We start from the raw sequence: 18,179 nt of genomic DNA, 5'->3' as shown, positions 1-18,179 counted from the left end.
GTGGCTCCCACTTCCTGCCACACTGCCCCCCTCTACCTTGCCTGGTGAAACCCAACCACCCTTCAAAGTCAGCTCAAGTGTCACCTCTACCCGAGGTGGGAATCAATCTCTCCCTTTCTAGCCTGCCTTGCTTTGGTACTGTCTCTCATTACTTCTTGGTGTAGCGGCTTGGGCTCTTCAGTCTCCTGTGAGCCAGGCCACAGTAGCATTATTCGTGGTAATCTGTAACTCCCTTCAGATCAGGTCTTGTGATGACAGCTGCCAGATGGGCTCACTCTGTATTCCCACCCTCTTTGGGACCTTACCCATGATCTCATTTAATTGCCAGCCGGGTCTCTGAGGACAGGTACCAGTGGTATCTTCATTTTATACAAGAGCAAAGGGTGGTCCAGCGAGGTGAAGCATCGCTCTCCAGGTCACAACTAGGGTTAGTATATAGCACAGCTGGGCTTGCCATATGCCAGAGCTGGGGCTTTACTCACTGGACCAGCTTCTGTGCTGGCTCTCTGGCTTCCCAGCCCAGTGTCTAGGGGAGAGAAGAGAATGCATGGAGGCTTCCCATAGTTTCGGGGTTCACCCTGTCCTTTCCCCAAAGCCCAGCCACAGGCCAAGCTTCACCAGATTGTGGTCTGGAAGCAAGCATGGCTGTGACCTGGGCAAAAGGCACACTCAACCCGGGGCCAGGGAACAAGTCCCAGTGCTGGGGAGTCCGTAGTGACCATCCGCACTGACTGGTGTGGCTCTGGAACAGTAGAGCCGCGTCCCCGGTCCCGAGTCCCAGGAATGTGGGAGGGCTAGGCGGGCAGGGAGGGGGGCGCTTCCTCCGGCCGCGGGAGGGGAGACGCTAGAGCGTGCACCGGGCCCGCCACCGCCCACTCCCCGCCCGCCGCCAGCTCGCTGGGGGCGGGGGCCGCGGCGAGAGGGCGGCGAGGGGCCGCGGAGCACGGCAGCCGCCCGGCCCGCCCGGGCGGGAGGAAGCGATGAATATTCAGAGGGGGAGGGGAGGAGAGGGGGCCGAGCGCTCGGCGCGGCTCCCTGCAGCCCGAGCCGCATGACGCGCGGAGGAGGCAGAGGGAGCAGCCGGGGCCGCGGGAGCCGGGAGCCGGGCGCCACGCGCGGGGGGTGGGCGCCGCTCGCTCCGCCCCGCGAAGCCCCTGCGTGTCTAGGGCCGCGGCCGCTCCGCGCCAAGCGCGCTAGGCTCCGCCGTGTGGCCGCCGCCGCCGCCGCTGCCATGTCCCCGGGGAAGCCCGGGGCGGGCGGAGCGGGGACTAGGCGGACTGGCTGGCGGAGAAGGAGGCGGAGGCGGCGGCTGGAGGCGGAGACCAGGGCGCCCGGCTTCGGGCACACGGCGGGGCGCGTCCCGGGCACGTTCCAGGGCGCGCAGGGCATGAAGCCCGCGGCGCTGGAGACGCGGCCACCCCCGCGCTCGCCCGGGCTCCTCTGGGCGCTGCTGCTGTTGCTACGCCTGGGCCAGGTAAGCCCTTCGGGTGGGCCTGGGCGTGGGGTGGGAGGACGCGGGCCGGACTGGCATCCCCTGCACCTGCCCGTGTGTCACCCGCTCGAGGGAGGATTATCCGGTAAGGTGCTGTGGATCGCGGTGCTGGGAGCCTTCCTCTTGGAGGGGGCTGCTGGGGATCGGCCGGCCTCCCGCTCCCGCCACCGAGCCCCTTCCCCGGGTGCCGGGTGCCAGGGGGTGGGCGGGATCCTGGTCCCCCCCCCAGGGTGTCCCCGCGGTGCACCGTAGACTCTCCGTGGAAGCCCCCGCGTGGGCTGCAGGCGGCAGTGGCCCGGCCTTGGCCGGAGCTGGTCACATCTGGCCAGCGCGGGCCCAGCTCGCGCGCCGGAGGCGGCCGGAGGGGGCGTGTTTGCGGAGGGCTGTGGATGCGGAGCAGGGCCGGCCTGGCCGAGCCGAGGCCGCCCTCCGACCTGGCTTGGAGGGGGTCCGAGGGCTTGGGCGGAAGGGCAGTAGCGGTGGCCCGGTGCTCGGGGACAGGGCCTGGCGCAGGGCAGTCGGGCGGTGGGCGAAGCGCGGGACCTCAGGGTGGAGGGCGCTGTTGGTAGGGAAAGTTCCCAGCCCTGCCAAGGTGGCCGCTCACAGGCGTCCCTGGAGGCTGCCGGCCTTGTTCTCATCATCACGCCCGAGATGGTGCTGGCTTTTCTAGGTGTGTACTCGTGCTTTGTGGGTGCTAGCTGACCCCCGCCCCTCCCAACCATTTTTTTTTTTCCTTGCTTCACTTTTTCGGAAATGTTGCGCCTCGAATATTGAATCTTTCCGTTCTGTGGTATTTCCATGGGCGGGGATGTGATGCAGGGCAGTTGTGGGGGGATATTCCCATTTCGCAGATAGGGAACTAAGGGAGAGAAGCGAAAAAGTGGAATCACCCAGCGGGTGCTTCGGGAGCTGAGCAAGCGAGTTCTGCCTCACAGCCTTCTGGGAGCTGGCTGTGGTCTTGAACCCTGCAGCGGAAAGTGGCCTGGAGGAGGATGCTCTTGTCTTGCTTTTTGCTAATGAAAAATCTCACTTACTTTATAGAGACCAGCTCCAAGCAGACATTGAAACACAATTCAAGTCTTGGCTAGGGATGGAACCTGGCTTCAAGGGAAAACTTTGCATGCACACACGCAGGATTGTCTGAGAGGAAACATACGCACTTGGGCAGCAGAGCTGGCAGGCAGAAGGAGGGAGCCCAAGCCTGGGGGCTGCCCTCACTCTCAGCAGGAGTCACTTAGAGTTTCTAGAGCAGGATTTGCACAGGTCTCAGGGAGGCCTGGAAGGTGGTGTGACCCCCAGCAAATAATTCTCTACTTGAGTAGGTGTGAGATGAATGCCAGTGTCTAATGAAGCATCAAGGTTGAATTTGCCTTTTTTCCCTCCTCCCATCTTCAGGAGGAAGCATCTGTAGAGTGGGGGTGGGGCCACACCGTGGCTTAGTAGGATTGTTTGTAGGGTTTCAGATGGGCAGTGTCTGAGAGAATTTTGTAAACATCAGAAATCCACTTTTCAGATAATGCTTTACCAGATGGAATTGACATTAAGGGTCAGTGTGTAAGTGTCGTCTTCATCCTGCCCCTGTAAGAAGTTCATGCACAGCAGTCTTTGAGGTCGAAGGAAAAGAACCGTTTGTTTCATACTTGAAGTCCCCCCAGAACCCCCTTTCCCAGGAATTCACTATTAGAATAGGGTGGCTTCAGACCCATTGGGATTCGTTTGCCTCCCATGTACAGGGATAACCCTGTCTTGATATTCTCTCTCTCTCTCTCTCTCTCTCTCTCTCTTTGGTTTTTCGAGACAGGGTTTCTCTGTGCAGCTTTGCGCCTTTCCTGGAACTCACTCTGTAGTTCAGGCTGGCCTCGAACTCACAGAGATCCGCCTGCCTCTGCCTCCTGAGTGCTGGGATTAAAGGCGTGTGCCACCACCGCCCGGCCTTGATATTCTCTTCTAAGAAAGTTTATACTGTAGAAGCATTTGATCTACTTTCCCTTTAATTTCATTTGGTACACACACACACACACACACACACACACACACACACACACACACACACGTATAAGTTGCAAGCTGTGCTTTGAATCAGCAGAAAGTATCTTGGGTGCATTTCTTTCTTGCTCAATCCTTCCTTGTGTTTCATTAGCGTGTTGCTGCTCTCCCCTTGCCTGGTGTTTGGTTATTTCCTTCCTCTGTAGCGTGTTCTGTGGAAACCCAAGAGTACTGGCTGCACAGTCTTTGGATTTATTACAAAATAGGAAATGTAAAAGGTTTTGTGAAGAAATATCTTCAAAAGCTCACATTCAGCAGTTTCATTCTGATAATAAGGATTACAGGGAATGGGTGCCCCACCCTGGCTTTGTGTGTGTGTGTGTGTGTGTGTGTGTGTGTGTGTGTGTGTGTGTGTGTGTCTGGAACCCAGGGTGGGGAATATGCTGCAGATGTGTTCTACCACTGAGTTACATTTTCAGTTTCAAATCAATGCCCTTTAGAACTGACTCAAAGATAGTTTCGGGGGCTTGGAGGGTGGGTCATTGAGTAAGAGATCTTGCTGCACACACCTCAGGACTTGAGTTCAAACCCCTAGTGCTCACGCATACTGTGGATCATGGTCGTGTGTGCCTGGAACCCTCACACTGGGGAGAGTGGAGATGAGAAGATCGCTGGGCCTTGTTGGCTACCAGGCTCCTCTAGATTGTGTAAGAGACCCTGTCTGAAAGGAATAAGGTGGAGTGACAGATCAGAAGGCTTATTGTCCTCTGCCTTAGTGTGAGCACAGGTGTCTGCATCTGCACATGTGTGTGTGTTACCCTGATTGACATATTTGCAGTTCTCCTCAATCCCCATTTTTTTTTTAAAGAAAAAAAGATAATTTCTTTTTTCTTTCTTTCTTTCTTTTTTTTTTTTTTTTTGAGACAAGGTTTCTTTATGTATCCAGCCTTCTCTGGTAGAACTCATTATATAGACCAGGTTGTCCTTGAACTCACAGAAATCTACCTGCCTCTGCCTCTCTAGCTTTGAGATTAAAGTTGTGCATTTCCATGCATGGTGATAGCTCCAGGTTTTGAAGGCAGCTCAAACTTGTCGTACTTAGTAGATGAGGATATTGGAGTCGGGAGATGGGCTGAAGTTACTTGGCAAAGGTAAGAGTATAAAAAAGCCCAGAGTGGAACTTGAGTGACAACCTGTGCCTAGCATTTTTGGCTGTGTTTTCTCTGTGGGTACAGTGCTGTGTTACTGTGTATGCCGCAGACTGCTTACAAATTGCGTTTAAAAGTCAATTAGACCCGGCTCTCGACTCTCTCCAGCTCCAGGGGCTCTGACCTTCTCTTTTGATCTCCACAGGCACCCACCCATACGTGGCAGACAGTCACAATAGTTAGACACACATACACATACATAAAATAAAAATAATGAATCTTTTAAAAGTCAGATTGAGATATTTTTGAAATTTATTTGTGTAGGAAATAAGAGGGGATATATTTGATGGCCTCCCTAATAATTGATTGGTTTTATGAGGCTTCTTTATTAAAGTGGGAAAAGAAAGAGAGGTCACAGAAAAGACCCAGCTCTGTTTGGACACTAATGAGGACAGGGTGTGGAAACTGGAGAACTGAGCTACCGGAAGGCTCAGGACTTAGTAGGCCCGGAAAAGCCATTTTTGAAACTGGCATCTCACTCCCTCTCTCCAAGACAGGAAGAGCAGTCCGAGATGACTCTAGGCGAGGACTTTCATGGTTATGCTGTCTTAACCGACCCTTTCTGGGTACATTTTTACACACTAGTTTTGGTTTTTGTATGTATTAGGCAGTGTGGCAAAGTGAGCTCTCCTTCCCCTCTTGAGATATTTAGCCCTGCTCGACCCAGTCTGCTTTAAAACACTAGCAGTAGTAGTAATAGTAATAATTAATAATAATGGAAACAAAACAGCCGGTGGCCCCTTGGTTGGTCTTCCAGGGTTCGCTTTTTGCTTTGTTTTGTTTTCTTGCTTCCTGGTGGATGATAAGTTTGTATCTTTATGTATCATGGCTAATCCATCAGCTTGATTACTTTCCTGCTTGAACCAGAGTACACACACTAAATATTTTGGCTCCTCTAATAACTGCTTTTTAAATTCTCTCAGGAGTGACTTTATTTTTGTTTTGCTTCAGAACAACAAAGGAAAACCCAACCGTTCTGTTTTGTTTGCAGACAGTTTAAGACAACAGAGCAAATTGGTTTATGGTTAGTCTGTGACTTTGGGCTAACTTCAAGTTCAGGCCCAGGACAAAGATGACCAGGAATAACCATGCTTTTCTGAGCAGAGAGAATCCTGGCTCCGGAGTGAGCAATTTTGGTCAGCAAAGAGGTTATTTAGCTCCTAAAAGTAATGCTTGAGGCTGAGGCCGAGTTGCTGGATGGCTGTAGCCTGGCTTTTGCCAGTGCATCATAAGTAATTACTTCTTAGTTCATTCACTTCTTGGCCAGGGGAATTATTTTGAGTGCCGGGATAAGATGCAATTTTCTGTGTATTTCTCTTCTAACATCATGCCACTGATAATGTTGTAATTAATAGGTAGCATTAGGTGTGGCAGGTACTGTGTTAGGGTTTTTAATGCTTTATTGCATTTGACCATTGGGGAAGTTCCGGTGGGAGCTGGTACTCACGTTCTCATTCTATTGGGAGAAAACTGAAGTTCGCAACCCCTGAAGAGTCTTAGACCTTAGAGCCAGGTCTCCACTGCCTCAGTTTACTGTCCTGTGCTGGAGAAGGTTTTCAGTGTGTAACAGCACTGATGCGGGACTTCTGAGGCGAGAGCCGGTAGGGCTGATGTTGTTTTGGCTTCTTTGTGTCCCAAATCATGTCGAATTAACACCTTCAGGAAATGCTTGGCTACTTATGTTTCTTTGGAGCCCGGGTTTGTATACAGAGGCACACCTGCCTTGGTGTGGACAGACTGAAAGGGGAGAGTCTGAGTGTGAGTTTTGCTCTGTCACTCAGTAGCTCCATGAACAGCAGGCAAGCCAGTCACCCTCGGTGACTCTTCATTTCCTTATCTGGGAAATGGAACTAATGCTTCCGGCTTAGCTGGGTGGTGGAGGGATCAAAGAAGATAGAAGGACAGACTCAAGTCAAACCTAAAGCCTGGTCCGTTTGCTGGCAGTGGCTGCTGCTGTTCCTGGGGGGGACTGCAGGGTGGGAAGGGAAGAAACGGGGCCTCAAGTCAGTTTCTAGAACAAATATTTGTCAAATGTTTCTCAAGAAGTTTTTTTTTTTTAATACGTTAGGAATTATTTTAATTAGTGAAACAGTATCTGTAAATTGTATCAAGCCCATGTTTATAGGCAGACTAGGCTGCATATAGGGTCATGATAAGGAAATTGGTTTAAATATAATAGTGAATCGGAGGAAGCAGTCTGAGTAAATGATCATGTAAGTATGAGGTGGTCTTTGTGAAACTACACCGGTGATAAATGCCTAATTTGGGGGCCAGTCCCTGAGTAAGGTGACCCTGGGGAAGAAGAAGACCCTGCTCTCTTATGGGCTGTGAAGGTGGGAAATGATTGAGCTCCACACCAGCTGTCTAGTCACAGTGATGTTGGCCTCGAGTGTCGTCCCCTGTTAACCCTTTAGAGAAAGAGCTGGCGCTGGATGTGCCAGAGAGGGAATGGCGAGGAGGGGCAGAGGGTCCCTGGGTGGAGACCCCTAGAAGTGTCAGAAATCCCTGGCCAGCAAAGTCCACAGCGGGTTTCTCCCCGTCTGGTAGGGCTGGCTTTCCAGTGGCTTTTCTGGTGACCCCTCGGAGGACAGGAGCTGTAGGAAACTTGTTATTACTTCCTTATTAGTGACAGCTGTAGTCATCCCATTGTCTCAGCATTTCCATGGCATGGAAATGCCTGGGCTGGAGGTGGGGGCGACGAGACCAGCAGTGCAGCTCCCACAGAAGCTCTAATTTTAGCCATGCAAATAATTTTCAGTTCCACTTTTCCTTCTTCCTGTTAGAGGGAAGCTGTGCCCTGCTGCTGTTTCGGAGGCTTGGGCAGACAATGCCCTGATTATGTGACAAACTAGCTGCTTCTCCAGGGCAGGAGCGGGGTGCTTGTTTTTCTGGGTAGATGTGCCAGGGGCCAGCCCAGGATCATTTCGTGCCTTCTGAAGAACTGAGCGAGGTATTAAAAGTTAGCACCAGCACGGACCTTAGAGCAGTATTCTTTGTTGGTGGCGGGTAACAAGACCCTTAGTAGAAGGGAAGAATCTTTTTCCCAAGGAATGAATACATTGGAATTTGGCGTGAAGTTTGAGGAGTTTTGTAGGTCATTTAGTAGGCACTTTTTAGTTTTTTTCTTGTATTTGAAACAGGATGGCCTTAAACTTGGGCTCCTCTGGGTTCAGTCTCCTTAGTGAGGTTTACAGTGCATGCCACCATGCCCAGACTTTTGTTTTCTTCTTCTGGTTTTCGAATAGGGTCTTGCAGTGCAGTGTAGCCTTTGTTAGCCTGTGATTCACTATGTATGCCAGGCTGGCCCCGAACTCATAAAGATCTACCTGCCTCTGCCTCCCTAGTGCTGGGATTAAAGGCTGTACCATCTAGCCTTGCCATACCCAGCTTTTAATGAACTCTTCAGAGTAGATTTTCCCCACCCCCTTTTTGTGGTATTGGGGTTGGAACCCAGGGCTTCTCATGCATTGAGCAAGCACTCTCCACTGAGTTACATCTCTAGCCCCTGGACTCTTAAAATTAAATCACCTCTGAAGCCCAGGTCAAAAGCCCTCCAGTGTAAACGTGTGTACAGTAGACCTTCCATATCTGTAGTCTTTCTGAGGTTTCAGTTACCTGTGCTCAACTGAGGCTAGAAATAGTAAGTAGAATATTTTGAAAGAGCAACCACATTCACATAATTTTTGTTAGACTGTATTGTTATAACTTTCTATTTTTTATTCGTTTATTGTTGCTAATATCTCACTGCATCTAATTTATAAATCCGATTTTATCATTGGTATGTTAGATAGGAAAGAAGAGTATATATAATACATGTGGAGGCCAGTGCCATCTGTGGTTTGAGGCATCCACTGGGAGTCTTGGAATGTGGGAACCACTGTAAGCTTAGAAAACTATCAGTCCTTTTCAAAGATGGATTTTTTTTTTTTTGGAGGTGGGGTCTCACTATGTCTGGTCTTGAATTCACAGATATGCCTCTGCCTTAGCCTCTGAAATGCTGAATTTAAAGGTGTGCACTACATGCCTGGCCAAAGATGGATATTCTTGCAGGAAGAAAGTGGTTTCTTGTGATGAACAAGGTGTAGAGAGGCGGATTGATCAGAAGGTCTTCATCCTCAGCCATATAGTGAGTTTGTGACTGGCCAAACTACATACATGACGTGTCTCCTTCAGACTTCCAGAAATTGTTTCACGGGATGGAGATGTAGCTTAGTGCTAGGGTATTTGCCTAACACCCCAGGTTCCTGCATTTTTATTTATGTGTGTGTGTGTGTTTGAGAGAGAGAGAGAGAGAGAGAGAGAGAGAGAGAGAGAACACTAGCTCACTAGGTGTGTGTGTGTGTGTGTGTGTGTGTGTTAGAGAGAGAGAGAGAGAGAGAGAGAACACTAGCTCACTAGGTGTGTGTGTGTGTGTGTGTGTGTGTGTGTGTGTGTTTGAGAGAGAGAGAGAGAGAGAAAGAGAGAGAGAGAGAGAGAGAGAGAGAGAGAGAGAGAGAGAGAGAGAACACTAGCTCACTGGGTGTGTGTGTGTGTGTGTGTGTGTGGTGTACCATGGAGCATGTGTGGCAGTCAGAGGACAACTTATGAGAGTTGGTTCTCTCCCTCTGTCGTGTGAGTCCTGGGGCTCAAACTCACGTCATCAGGCTTGGCGGCAAGTGCCTTTACCTACTGAGCCATCTTGCTGGCCCATAGAAGCCACTTACAGGCATATTATGTACGTGTCATGCTCTGTACTTAGCCTTTTAAATTTGCCATTTTTGTACCTGTCTAAACCCATTCTCCTGACTGACTGCCGGGATTCCAGACATATGGCCCCCCCCCCTGTTGTTAGTAACCCCTCTCCCTTTCACGGATAGTTCCTCTTGGAATGACCCTGGCGTTTATTTCTTGTAACCGGCACAGTAAAACACAATGGGTTAAGAATCATGGAAGCATGAGGGGTTGTTACGGAAGCTGCCAAGGTGGTAGGTAGTTTAGCGTGGTCCACTGGTGCAGTTCTGGTCCCAGGATTGCTGAGCTGGAAGAAGCAGGTGTCCATGTAAAACTCCCGAGCTGCCGAGTGGATTTCTGATCTGTTGCCCAGATGGACCCACATGTGTGAGTTTGAAGAGGCCTGTTTCTCCATACCCTCGCCTGGGTTGAGGATCGTTAAGTATGCGTAAGTCTGGGAGGTGAAAATTTTTATCATGAAAATTATTTGTATCTTTAATTTTCAGCTAGTTGAATATCTTTTCCTGGGTTTGAGGGTCATTTAATTGTTGTTGTTGTTGTTAGATCTCAATTCAGTTAAAAAAGAAGTTCTTTTTGGGGGAGATGGTAAAGTACTTGGCAGGCTAGCATGAGGACCTGAGGAGTTTGGATCCCTGGTATCTGTGTAAAAGCCTCGACTAGATGTCTGTAGCCCTGTTGCTAGGGCAGAGGGCAGGGTGGAGGCAGGTGGATGCACCCATGCATCCATGCATCCATGTACCCATGCACACGTGCACCCATATACTCATGCACACACATATGCACACACATCAGCAATTGTCTTTTTGTTATTACTGTGTGTTCTTTGAAAATTAGGGGATGAGGTTTTAGACTCTCATTCCTGTTACAGACCAGCTTTTCCCTGATGGTTTTAGGTGCAACCCCCTACTCCTTAGCACCTTTGATCATAAGGAAGCGTAGAACTTGGAGCCAGCCTGCTTCGTTGGGGTCCTGACTCTGGCACCTAACTAGCTGTGTGCTCCTGGGCAAGTGCTCTGACCTTCTGACCCCTCATGTTCATATATCTACAGTACTGGTAATAGCGATGCTTCTTACTCAGGGCCAGTGTGTGAGTTAAGTGAGATCACAGTCTGCCTTGTAAATGGATAGAATTAGAAGAAGCATACTTTACAAAATACTGAGGTGCTTACTTAAAGATTCTAAAGTTAAAGGAAGCATCATAATGATGGGACAAAATTATGCTATAGAATCTCTTAAATCGCATTTAAGGGATTAAATCCAGCTGGGTGGATTTAAAGTCACACGCCTTTAATTCCAGCACTGGGAAGGCAGAGGCAGGTGGATCTCTGTGAGTTTGAGGCCAGCCTGGTCATGGAGTGAGTTCCAGGACAGCCAGGGCTACAGAAAAAAAACCCTGTCTCCAAAAATAAAACAAAGCAACAACAAAAAGAGATTAAATCTACCATAGATTGTGTGCCTTCTGTGCATATTCTTGTCTCCCCTACCCCATGAATGTATTAAAATGTGAAATGTGGAGTAGAGGAGCTTGATAGCAACATTTAAATTATATTTCTCTTTTGATAAGTATGTATATTTGAATTAATGCGGGGTAAGTGACCATGGGATATGATCAAGGAATGGCCAATATGATCCTAGCCCAAAAAAGGAGCAGAGGGATATTATGTCCATTAAAATAAACAGGGTTCTCTTAGTCTTGGGTTGAGCATTTCTCTTCTTCATCTTGTGGCTGGGCCAGCTCCGGCCGGGCCCACCTCCTGTCACTGGCTACATTTTTTGTAGAGTCAAAGGGAGTTATTTTAAGCGACCAATGAAAAGTGTAAAGGCATAATCCTTGGCTTTGACTGCTGGGAGATGGGTGGCTGTGACAGTTGGCTCCGACTGTGCCACCTGTTTCCACAGAGGCAGCCAGGGTACGGTGCATTTCCTGTTGCCCGCCGAGGAGCCGTCACTGTGCCATGGGGTCTTCTGAGCAGACTACTGGCAGTCCTGTGTGCAGACTCCTTGGGGGTATTGAGGGAGCTGCTGCCCAGAGCTCAGTTCACAGACTTTGGAATCAGCTTCACTCTCCCTTCTAGCCATGTGACACTGGGCTGTCTCCTATGGGGCCATTCCCGTTCAGACCATCTCTCAGCATCTCTTTCAGTTTGCTGCTGTTACTCAGGGTGTGTGTGTGTGTGTGTGTGTGTGTGATTTGAATCTAATGCCTTCCAGAACATGTATAGTGAAGTTTTAAAAACCCAAGACAGGCTCAGCACTTGGAGGCAGAGGTAGGCCGATCTCTGTGACCTCAGGGCCAACCTGGTCTACATAGTGAGCTAACCAGGGCTTCCTTAGATCCTGTCTGCACAAATCATAAGGAAACAAAAGGAAAGGCCTGGTGATGTACTTCAGTGGTAGAACTTGCCCTAGGTCTGACTCCCAGCATGGGGGTGGAAAAAAGACATCATTTGTCAAGCCCAGTGGCTCACACCTGTAATCCTAGCACCTGGAAACTGAGTCAGGAGTACTGCCGGGGGGAGTTCAGTGTCAGCCTGGGCTACAGAGTGAGACGGAGCCCCAGTGCTCCTACCCCTAAAAGGAGAGAAGGAAAACCAAAGGCAGTGTATTCAGACCTGGATATAAAAATAAATTTAATGAGTTTCAACCAGCTCTAAAAACGATAGAAGAGAAAATATTTGAGTTCACTGGTAAGCACTGCACTGTGAAGCTGCCGCAGCAAATGGTTGAGAGAGAGCACACACACGTATGTATTGCTTGTAAAGTATTTTTTTTAACTATTGTGTGTATTGCTTATAAAGTATTTTTTTTTAAAACTATCTATTCAGTTGTTGCCCCCAAAATTTCCAGACTTCCAAACCCAGCTCTCAGCGTGTGAACTGTGGGAGGTGCTCAGTGGGGGAAGGAGGCAAACAGCGTTTCCATGGACAGTGAAAAGTTCATTTGCTTGTATCATTGTGTCATGTCACGCCGGAAGCCATCATGTGGCTGGGGCAGGAAGGCCTCGGTTCTAGAGAGGGGCTTGGGCAGGCACAGGCTTGTGAGTCCCAGTGAGGCCTGCGTTCGAGGGCTGCCAGAGGATCTTGGTGGAAGAAACCAGGGGTCAGTGCTTAGCATTTTGGCAACTGTGTGTGGTAGACAGCTCCAGTTACTACCTGCTTCATTGGTTTAGATTTTATTTTATTTTATTTTATTTTTATTTTTTTTTTTTTTTTTGGTTTTTTTTTTTTTTTTTTTCGAGACAGGGTTTCTCTGCGTAGCTTTGCGCCTTTCCTGGAGCTCACTTGGTAGCCCAGGCTGGCCTCGAACTCACAGAGATCCGCCTGGCTCTGCCTCCCGAGTGCTGGGATTAAAGGCGTGCGCCACCACCGCCCGGCTAGATTTTATTTTGAATACCAAGGATCAAATCCAGGGCCTCACACATGCTGGGCAAGGGCTGGAACTGAGCAGTATCTCAGTGTTGGGTATTTTAAATGAGAACCTGTAACCAGCACAGGGTGGCTGAAGCCCTGGGAAGCCACCAACATCCACCGAGTCATTGTGCCTCAGCCCAGAACTGATTTGCATGGGGCTGGGCCACACCCATCTAAGTGTCTGGTGTCTGTTAGTTCGAACCCTGCTTCCCCAGTTGATTCCGTTCACATGCCAGGGCATTTATTTTTATATTTTAAATTTTTATTATTTTTAATTTAAAAATTTAATTTTTTGCCTCATATGCATGGGTGTTTTGCTTTCATGTGTGTCTGTGCATCACATGCATGCCTGCGGAGGCCAGCTGTGGGTGTTGGGTCCCCTGGAACTGGAGTTATGGATGGTTGTGAGCCACCATGTGGGTGATGGGAATCAAACCCAGGTCCTCTGCAAGAGCAGTCAGTGCTCTTGACTGCTGAGCCAGCTCTCCAACGCCTGTGTTTTTATTTTTATTTTTTAAATCAGAATATAATAGGTACCTTTATGATATTTTTTTTGTGGTCCTTATCCCAGTTCATTTTTAAAATTATAATTAATTAATGCAATAAATAAAAAAGCAAAATCGCCCACAGCCTCTGCTTTCCCCATGTTACCTCCAGCCTGGCTCTGCAGGGCGAGCTTTGTGTTTCCAGTGTGCAACCTGTTTTACTCAGATCGTGTACCCTCCTACACATAATGTGTTGTGACTTAGGCCTTTCACTTACTTTTTTTTAAAGAAATTTTTTATTTTAAACAATTGGAGCAGATGTCCCCCTTGGGGTATCCCATGAAGCCACAAGGCAAACACAAAGTTTCTTCCGGAAGAGCCACTGCTCTGTGGAAAGTATTTTGGAAGTCTTGTGAAAACAAACATGGACATATTAGAGGGTAGATACCAAATTTATGTCAGTGTGTGTGTGTGTGTGTGTGTGTGTGTGTGTGTGTGCAAGAGACAGCAAAGACATGCTTACCCTGCTGACCCTTAGGGACAAGTTCACTGCTGTTCCTCAGGGTGCTTTGGGTGAGCTTATGAAGTATGGATGCTCCTTGGCAGGGAACAGTCTTCTTGTGGTTGCCTTAGTGATTGCGTCCCATTTCATTATCTACTCAGTCCCTGTGATCGAGTCTCCCGTTGGTTCTTGAGTACTCTTTGCCATGCTGAACATTACTCCAATACGCAGACCTCTGATGCTGGTCTTGGGATAACCTGAAATAATTGAACCAGGCAGTCATCACATATCATATCTAACATTGTCAGCACTCTGTTCATGTTGGCTCGTTTAATCCTTTCATGCAGGCACAGAGTGAGAAACTGAGGCTCACACCTCCACTGTGAGCTTCTTTTAGGGTACCGAGGTAAGGTGGGCAGGGACATCTCTACAGGCTAGGGCATGTCTGAGTCTCCCGGGAGGACAGCTGGGTTTAATGGTCGTCCTCACAGGTGGATGATGAATTCGTGGTCAGTGCTCTAAGCACCTGACAGGAGAGACATGCTTCCCCAAACCACAGAAGACCAGAGTATCTTTGCTGTGGGTTTTAGATCTTGGAGCTAGAAGGGGGTAAAGGCTGTCTGACGTTTTGGGGCCTTGGTGCTGATCAATCAGATGAAGGCTATAGTGGCCTTGTGTACGGCTCCCGGGCTTCCTGTTGTGAGTGAACTTGGGTTTTACAGAGCTTGAATGTGGACACGGACGACAGGACTTCAGGATGTCCCAGAGGCACATGGGAAGAGCTTCAGTGCTGACAGCAGCGTGTATCCAGGTGCAGGTTTTTCACTCGTAGCCATGTGACCTTGCCATTCGCCCAAGTACTGTAACCCCCGGAGCGTGTGACTTCATTTGGAAATGTCAGGAAGTGCCAGGCCACGGAGACTCTCAAATGAGAGGGGTGTTCACGACACCTTCTTCAGATCATGGTGCTTGGGCAGGGTCTTATATCCTTACCCCTCCTTACTGGGTGTTGACAACACCTAGGGCCGCTGTGTGACTTAGACTTGCTGAGGGTTGTCCTGCACCCAAGGTGTGTTCTGCAACTTCTACCAGCCTTAACCCTTGATAGCAGGGAGACCACCAGATCCTGCTGTGTGGGGAGCAAGTGTTGGGAGATTGCCGGTGGCAGGGGCTGGGGAGCAATGAGAGATCTTATTTGACATGACATGTTTGGGGTGGGGGGAGAGACTCAGACCCTCTGTCTCCATCTGACCACAAGGTATATCTCCAGCCTTTGACTTCTTCAGGAAGAGGCACATGGGATGTTAGCCTTGGGTTTTCTTTTGATTTTGATTTTCTTTGGAGCCTGGCAGGCAGGCTTTGTCCTTGCTCGACCCCGTGGTTGAGGTGGGTGACAGTGGCTTCTTTTCCTTCAGCTCTGATCTCCTTAATCTCAGCACCATTACCATTTTGGGTTGGGCAGCTTGTTTCAGAAGGCTGTCCTGTGCAGGTCGGATATAGGATGTGGCATTTCAGGCCTTCTGGATGCTGGCCATGTCACTTCCTTAGTTGTGACAACTAACAGCGAATGTTCTTAGAGGTTATTGACAATGTCTGCTGAGGAGGGAGGGACCACCCTGGTTGAGAACTGTGTTCTCTATAACCGTTCTGAAGTCCCGGTAAGATGGACCAGTTGGGGAACGGCCATTTCTCCATTGCAGTAAGATCAACTTGCATTCCCTCCAGTAGGACAGTATCCTAACTAGCAAGGATTTATACATGGGGCGTCCCCTCTGGACCCGGCTCCCTCAGGTGAACATCCTGTAGTGTGAGTCTGGCTTGGGAGTCTTGGCACTTGGTGTCGGATGCCTCTGCTCCATTTTCCCTTGTTATCCCAGCCTCAGTTTCCTCCTCTGCCAAGTGGAGGTGGCTGATACTTTAGCTGCCTTGCTTGGGATGGGACAGGAAGCCTGTGTTAATGTGATAGGACACTCTTGAGCTCTGCTGTGGGCAGGTGGGGGTGAAGGGGAGGCCCACAGTTACCGGGAGCTGTGAGGCCAGACGTGCCAAGTTCCACACAGGAGGTAGGCCCTGTGGAAGGGAGATCCCATTACAGAGAGGTTCACTGCCAAGTTCTCCCTCCGTCAGCTCCCTGCTCAGCGGTTAGTGTTTAGGGGCCTCAAGGCATACAGTAGGAGAGACTGCTTTCAGAGCCTGTGACCCTGGAGGATGGCAGGCATGTGGCAGGAACGAGAGACCCACTTAAAATGTGCTGCCTGCCTGCCACTGACGCTGGATTGGCTTTCTGAAGACTCGGTGTTCCCATGATTGATCGGGATCCAAAGGAGACCTCCCAGCTCAGTACTGGACACCCTTGATCAGGACACTACCCAGATTCCAGAAGGCCATTCTGTGTTATCCACCCAACGGCCATGGGCTGTGCTGGCCTCTTCCTTCTCTTGATGGTTAGCACGTCCATTTTCGAGATGAGGTGCCCAGAGGCAAAGGAACTGGCCCAGGGCCAGCTGTAAGGCTCTTGTGTAATCTCACTTCTATTATGTACTTATCAACAGCAACTTAGCTATCAAAGCCTCAATTTTCTCACAGGCCAAATGGGGCTAATAAACACCTCAGAGGATTGTGATCTAGATTTCATGCGAAAATGTGTGTGAGCCCCTAGCATACAGAAAAGCTCTCCATAAATGTCAGCTGCTCCCACTGTTATTGTTTTAAATACCAGTGATAGCACAGGCACCTGCTTTGATGAGGTTTTCCAGGAACACAGTAAGGTTTTGCCCCAGCCTAATCCTGTGTTCTATCTCAGGCCCAGTCAGTAAATGTTGGAGGTGCAGCTGCCAAGGGTAGTGGGGTGGGGGTGGGTAAAGTGGAAAGGACAAAGAGCCCACGATTCAGGAAATCAGGCAAAGCCTGCCCTCCGGGATAGAACATGTGATCTCATGGTCTGATCGGCCTTGCAGAGGCTGAGCTCATTGCCAGGCAAGTGGGTAGTTAATGATTGCTAGTCAAAGAATGTCTGCGTTGGAAAAAACCTTGGGAACATGAAGCTAGGGAAAGCAGATGGTTCCTAGTTTGTGTCCATCTTGAAACAGTTGATGGTGATAGCTTGGCCTCACAATAGAAGGGATTCTTAGACTCTGGGCTTTCTTGATTCAGTACAAGAGAATGCTGGGATTGATTAGTTATATCTCTCATTGTCTCAAGGAAGGTAAAGGGTGGCCTTCCTATTTGTTGAATTTGGTTATAGTTGATTTCTAAGACTTGCCTTCTAGACAGTCACCCACCAAATCATAAAACTGTAACTACTTTTTTTTTTAAGGAATTGTATAAGAATGTCCGGTTTATGCTGGGCATAGTGGCTTGTGCCTGTAATTCCAGGACTTGTAAAGTTGAGGCAGGAGAATTTTGACTTTGTGGCTAATCTGGGTAATTAATAAAGATGAGAAAATGAAGCAGGATAATGAGATAGAGGGGCCCGAGTGGCAAGGAGCCAGGAGATCTAAAGAAAAGCACTGCAGCATGAGACAGGCCCTGAGGGAGAGGGGACAATTCATCCACAGCTGAGCAGGTGACAGAAGTCATGAAGGGTCAGGGTTGAGATGGGGCCGGTAGGGAGGTGTCATTAGGATCAGAAGAAGTTCTTGGCGCTGTCCAGATCTATATTAAGAGCAGTGTGAAGCCACGGAAAACCCTAAGAAGGGGAATAACACAACTCAGTTCATGTGATACATGGAGAAGGGTAGGTGGGAGCAGTGGAGGGGAAGGACTAAGGCCTAGCACCCGGTAAATGTGTGATGTTCTAGTCCTGCGTCTCCCAATCCGTCCTTCTTTGCCAATAGTGCTGTGTAGCTCTGGACAGCCATGCTCCTGTCTGAGCCTTGTTTCTGAAAGAGGTTTGGCCTCCATGACTCTTAGTCCTGCTACATATTAATATCACATGAGTTTGGAAAACCCACATACCCAGATTCACTTGGTCTTATATAGGACATCAAGATGGAACCTTCTGGAGGCCTCCACATGTAGCCATAGTTGAGAAGGGCCCACCAAAAGGGGCTGAAGTCTTGTCCACGCAGTAGTATAATTATAACTTGGGAATTATAATACACACACACACACACACACACACACACACACACACAGACAATGTGGAGTAGGGATTATAGCTTAGTGGCACAGTGCCTACATCCTACGTATGAGGTCCTGGGCTCAATCTCTAGAACCTCAAAAAAATAAATAAGTAAATAAATAAAGAATACATTTCCTTTAGAGACAGTGAGTTCCTCTTCACTGAAGACTGGGAAAGAAAGGGTACTTTCTCAAGGCTGAAATTAAAAAACCAAACTTTTCGTGTGTGTGTGTGTGTGTGTG

General features: G+C 49.1%; 1 protein-coding gene across 1 annotated transcript in view; it reads left to right on the top strand.

Annotated features, from left to right (window-relative positions):
- The first annotated feature begins 1,054 nt into the window (after window positions 1-1,054).
- The window catches only part of Ptprj (protein tyrosine phosphatase receptor type J), a 161,670-nt gene continuing 144,545 nt past the window's right edge, over window positions 1,055-18,179 (top strand). Inside the window, exon 1 of the mRNA XM_076569857.1 lies at window positions 1,055-1,474. Within this exon, the coding sequence (XP_076425972.1) occupies window positions 1,232-1,474 (243 nt within the window). The 5' untranslated portion in view covers window positions 1,055-1,231. The remainder of the gene's footprint in view (window positions 1,475-18,179) is intronic.

Source organism: Peromyscus maniculatus, chromosome 4 (assembly GCF_049852395.1).
Source record: "Peromyscus maniculatus bairdii isolate BWxNUB_F1_BW_parent chromosome 4, HU_Pman_BW_mat_3.1, whole genome shotgun sequence".
NCBI classification, from domain to species: domain Eukaryota; kingdom Metazoa; phylum Chordata; class Mammalia; order Rodentia; family Cricetidae; genus Peromyscus; species Peromyscus maniculatus.
This window is presented reverse-complemented; position numbering and strand designations above follow the sequence as displayed.